This window comes from Diadema setosum, chromosome 21, assembly GCF_964275005.1.
Source record: "Diadema setosum chromosome 21, eeDiaSeto1, whole genome shotgun sequence".
Taxonomy (NCBI): Eukaryota; Metazoa; Echinodermata; class Echinoidea; order Diadematoida; family Diadematidae; genus Diadema; species Diadema setosum.
The window spans coordinates 16,924,147-16,928,360 of NC_092705.1; the positions used below are offsets into that span (position 1 = coordinate 16,924,147).

The following is a 4,214-nucleotide window of genomic DNA, read 5'->3' on the forward strand; positions in this document are numbered from 1 at the left end:
GGCCCCAATCTCCCCAAATTAAGGAATCTCAAAAAAATTTGGGCCCTTTTTTTTATTGTACATTTTCATCTTCTACTTGAGAATGCCTGGTCAAATTTTAGTAGAGCTGTGAATAATTTAGATTAGTGACTTTAGTGACTGCGTGAAAGGTGAACTTGCGATACTCAGGTGAGCGCTAGACCCGCGGGTCTCTTGTTAATGAGTAGGGAAAGTGCATTGCCATAGTTACAGTGCATTGCCGTAAATCAGGAAAAAAAGCCTTGCAGATTGACTTCTCCGGTTCTAAAGCAATTCAAATCAAATTTATCACGGTCTTTTTCACTTAATACAAAGTTGTGCAGGACAAATACAGGTACAAGAGTAGCTGCGGAAAGTGCATTGCCGTGTTAACAGTGCATTTTGCCCCCCCCCCCCCAAACCCAGGGAGAAGTGCAGCGGACTGAATTCTTCTCCAGTTACGTAGTTAGCGATTCAGGAAAAAAATAGCACTCTTGTTGATTGTGATGTGATTTTGTATGCGACGTGTTTCTCAAGAGTGGAAAGTATGTCGCCATGGTAACAGCGTATTGTTACGCGGGGGGGGGGGCATTAATCACCTTCTGTGATATTTTTTGTTCTTTGACCACGAAACTTCACGTGCATCGTTTACAACAGTCGTGAACAATGTACCGATTGAGTGTAATGTAACGCACGCCAACGATTCTTTGACAGAAATAGCTTGGACAGCAATATAGATTTTGCAGAATAAAACAGTATACATACTTTCGTCATTGTCCATCCGATCCCCGATCCGCGAGCGACCTAATTGCTTGCACGTATGCGCAGGCGAAATCAACCGCATTCTCATACTGTACATTTCGTACTGTATGTCCAGTGCCAGTTATTTAGGAACATTTAACAATTATTGTACTTAACTCCAATTAGAACGGTCTCTCTATACTTAAAATGCACTATTACTCACGACGAATATCAGATTAAGCCTTTTATAACCAAATCTTCGTGCTTGTATGGTATGTTAGAATTTTCTGCAATCCTTCGCCCCTGCTATATATGCATGCTGTCAAAAAGTGCATAGTAATTACATGTGTGATTTTAACTACGCATATCTTTGTGTGTGCCTTCATAACTGGAAGAAGTTGGGAATGACGTATGTTGCAGACGACAAGCATTCGCGCGCGCTGATCGATAGCCACTTGAATCAACAGTATTTTCATCCACCTCTCAAGTCTCTCAAGTTTCATCCACCTCTCAAGTCTCCACCCCTCAAATCATCGCTGTTAGGAGTATACAGTGTATGCGCATGGTGAAAGTCTCGTGCGTACACTGCACATTTTTATTCATGTTATCCCATTTGGATGATTACATTCCTCAGCTGTGAACAATGTGTTTACGAGTATTGCGACAAACATTCCACCGTAGTTATTCGTTTACATAAGCCTATATCGTTTGAAATTATGACGATGGTGTCGCCAACCGATTCCGATGTCGAGCCCTCATCTGTTGGTCCCTTGGTCGTCGCATCTTTTCAGATCGGCATCGGTGTGGTTGGCATCCTCGGTAATGGATTGTGCTTCTTCGTGCTGCGACTTCAGGCCAAGACGAATAATACAAACTGGCTGATTGTCAACCAATGTTTGACTGACCTGATTACTTCTGTGTTACTAATAGCAGCCACCGTCCACCTCCGGTGGTTTGCTACTCCTCCCGCAACACCGGGACTCATCGCTGAGCTCTTCTGTCGTCTCTGGGACTCGAGAGTTATCTACTTCGCCGGCTTCGCCATCTCCTCCTTCAACCTCACACTTATCTCACTTGAGAGATACTTCGCCGTCCTGCATCCCATCATTTACATGGCACGGTTCAAGCGTCGGGCGGTGTACCATATGGCTGCAGCGGCCTGGCTCACCGCCCCGATCCCCCAAATTGTCCTGTTGTTCACAAAGTTTGGCCAAGAGGGTGGTCAATGTGTCTTCGTTTCCACCGGCCAGGCGGTCGGGGTACTGATCTTCTTCTGGGAATATTTTATTCCCGTTGCCACCATGTCCTATTGTTTCGTTTGCATCAGCCTTAAGATGAAGGCCCTCAATCGTATATCTCACCTATCCGCATCTCTTGAAACTTCGACGTCGCCTCGACAAGAAGCGAGTATGAACGCCGATGTCAGCCCCGTGCTGGCGATCGAGCATATTTCTAGTGGGGTCTCTGACCGAGGAAGTGTGCGGACAGCGGCTCCGCATCCACCAGAACGTCAGGGTAACGTGCGCCGCCGAAATATTACCATCACTCTCCTCATCATATACGTGAGCTACTTGGTGTGCTGGACTCCGAATCAGTTTGTGTTTTTAGTCGTCAACTTTGGTAAGATTCCGGGCTACATTGGCAGCACTTGGCACATCTTTACTACCATTCTAGCGACACTGAACCTCGTTGTGAATCCTGTAATCTACACCTTGCGATACAAAGAAATAAGACACAGTTTAAGAAATTTGCTAGGCCATTGTTTGAAGTAACTGCTGTTCTGGGTTTAAGTTGATCTGAATGTGAAGACTGAATTCAAACATTATAGGAATGACAGAATAACGGAAGTAGACATATCTAAGAAAGTTGTGGTTTTTTAGTGCCTCGCGTTTCTTTATGGAAATAATGATGTTAGTTACGATTGTAACCAATGCACATATGCATAATATTTATAGATGAAATGATGGTGTCATTGATCACTAGGCCTAGCAACTATCGCATTAACTTCAGTATAAATTGCCGCTGAATTTTCTTTTCTTTCTAATTAAAAGTGAAGTAAATAGAATATCTGTATTACTCACTTTGTACTTTTGTAGTGCTGACGTGTGAAACACGTCAGGGGTAGTGGTTGTGGTTGCCACATTATTGTCCTGAACATTATTTTCGTCGATAATGTTTCTTTTTTTATTTGTTTCATTCTTATTTTGTGTGTGTTTTTTTTGTCTTGGGGTCGGGGTTCTACATTATCTAAAAAAGTGTCGTTAGGCGTGGAAAATCAACACCTCACGTTCTTTACATTTTGTAGCTCTGACCAATAGAACTATTCGGTAAAAGAATTTTGAAACGTTGAAATTTCACAACCTTCACGTTTTCATGATAGATCTCAAAGAGACATACGCCATTTTGTGTTTGGTTTTACTCTATTTATCGAAACAACTTGGAAATAACGTGAAATGCACTTGTAAGTCATCAAGACACTGTAATGACATACTGTTTTACCTTTGTGAAACACCTCACGTTCTTTGCATTCGTGGCTCTGACCAATAGAACTATTCGGTAAAAGAATTTTGAAACGTTGAAATTTCACAACCTTCACGTTTTCATGCGATAGATCTCAAAGAGACATACGCCCATTCTGTGTTTGGTTTTACTCTATTTATCGAAACAACTTGGAAATAATGTGAAATGCACTTGTAAGTCATCAAGACACTGTAATGGCATACTGTTTTACCTTTGTGAAAGATACACGTATAAGAAACAAACAAACTAATTAGGCTGTAATTTTGACAGCTGATTTTAATCTCGTATAATAATGTACGTCGCCTTCCCCTATATCTTGCATTTGCGCGGTGTTTTTGTTTAAATCGGAGTAAAGTAATGAAAACCGTGAGGGGAAATAAACTTGGAGCAGTGGAAGAGATACATTAATTTACTATTAGTAATATAATTATATAATATCATATTATATTTAACGTTCGACATCAGCGATGGCCCGATGACCACGGGCCACCAGATCGAGGTAGATTCCATGCCACCACTTTAAAGAAATGATGTGGTATGGTAGCCCAATCAGGCCCCTCAAAATTTGTGCATGTGGACATTGTTTTTGTGTGTTTTTCTCATTCAGAATAGTATAGGGAAGAATAACTCGCGGCGCAGTGCCTGATATCATGCAGACATTTTAGCTATAGCTGCTGCGACCATGCAAGGTTAAATGCCAGATCGCCACTGATCTTCGCTGTCAAACTCAGTCAACTTTACGCCAAATTCAACCAAATTTATATGTGCAATGATAAGATAGCGATTAGGTTTTACCCCTTATTTAATGATTATAATCATTTTATATATACAGTAGACTCCCGTTATAACGAAGTCCTCGGGACCGGTAGTTTTCTTTCGTTATATGGAAGTTTCGTTTTAACCAAACAAATGAACAATACATTGTAATAAAAATCTAACAAAAAAAAAAAAACCTC

The 4,214-nt window shown here is 41.3% G+C and overlaps 1 protein-coding gene across 1 annotated transcript; it reads left to right on the plus strand.

The window, feature by feature from the left end:
* The first annotated feature begins 1,460 nt into the window (after positions 1-1,460).
* On the plus strand, positions 1,461-2,510 carry LOC140244361 (octopamine receptor beta-2R-like). The gene has a single exon (XM_072324003.1). The coding sequence runs from the start codon at positions 1,461-1,463 to the stop codon at positions 2,508-2,510; it is 1,050 nt and encodes a 349-aa protein (XP_072180104.1).
* The last annotated feature ends 1,704 nt before the right edge of the window (positions 2,511-4,214 follow it).

Coding starts and splice junctions, on each gene's coding strand:
- LOC140244361 (XM_072324003.1), top strand. CDS start 1,461: ATGGTGTCGCCAACCGATTCCGATGTCGAGCCCTCATCTGTTGGTCCC.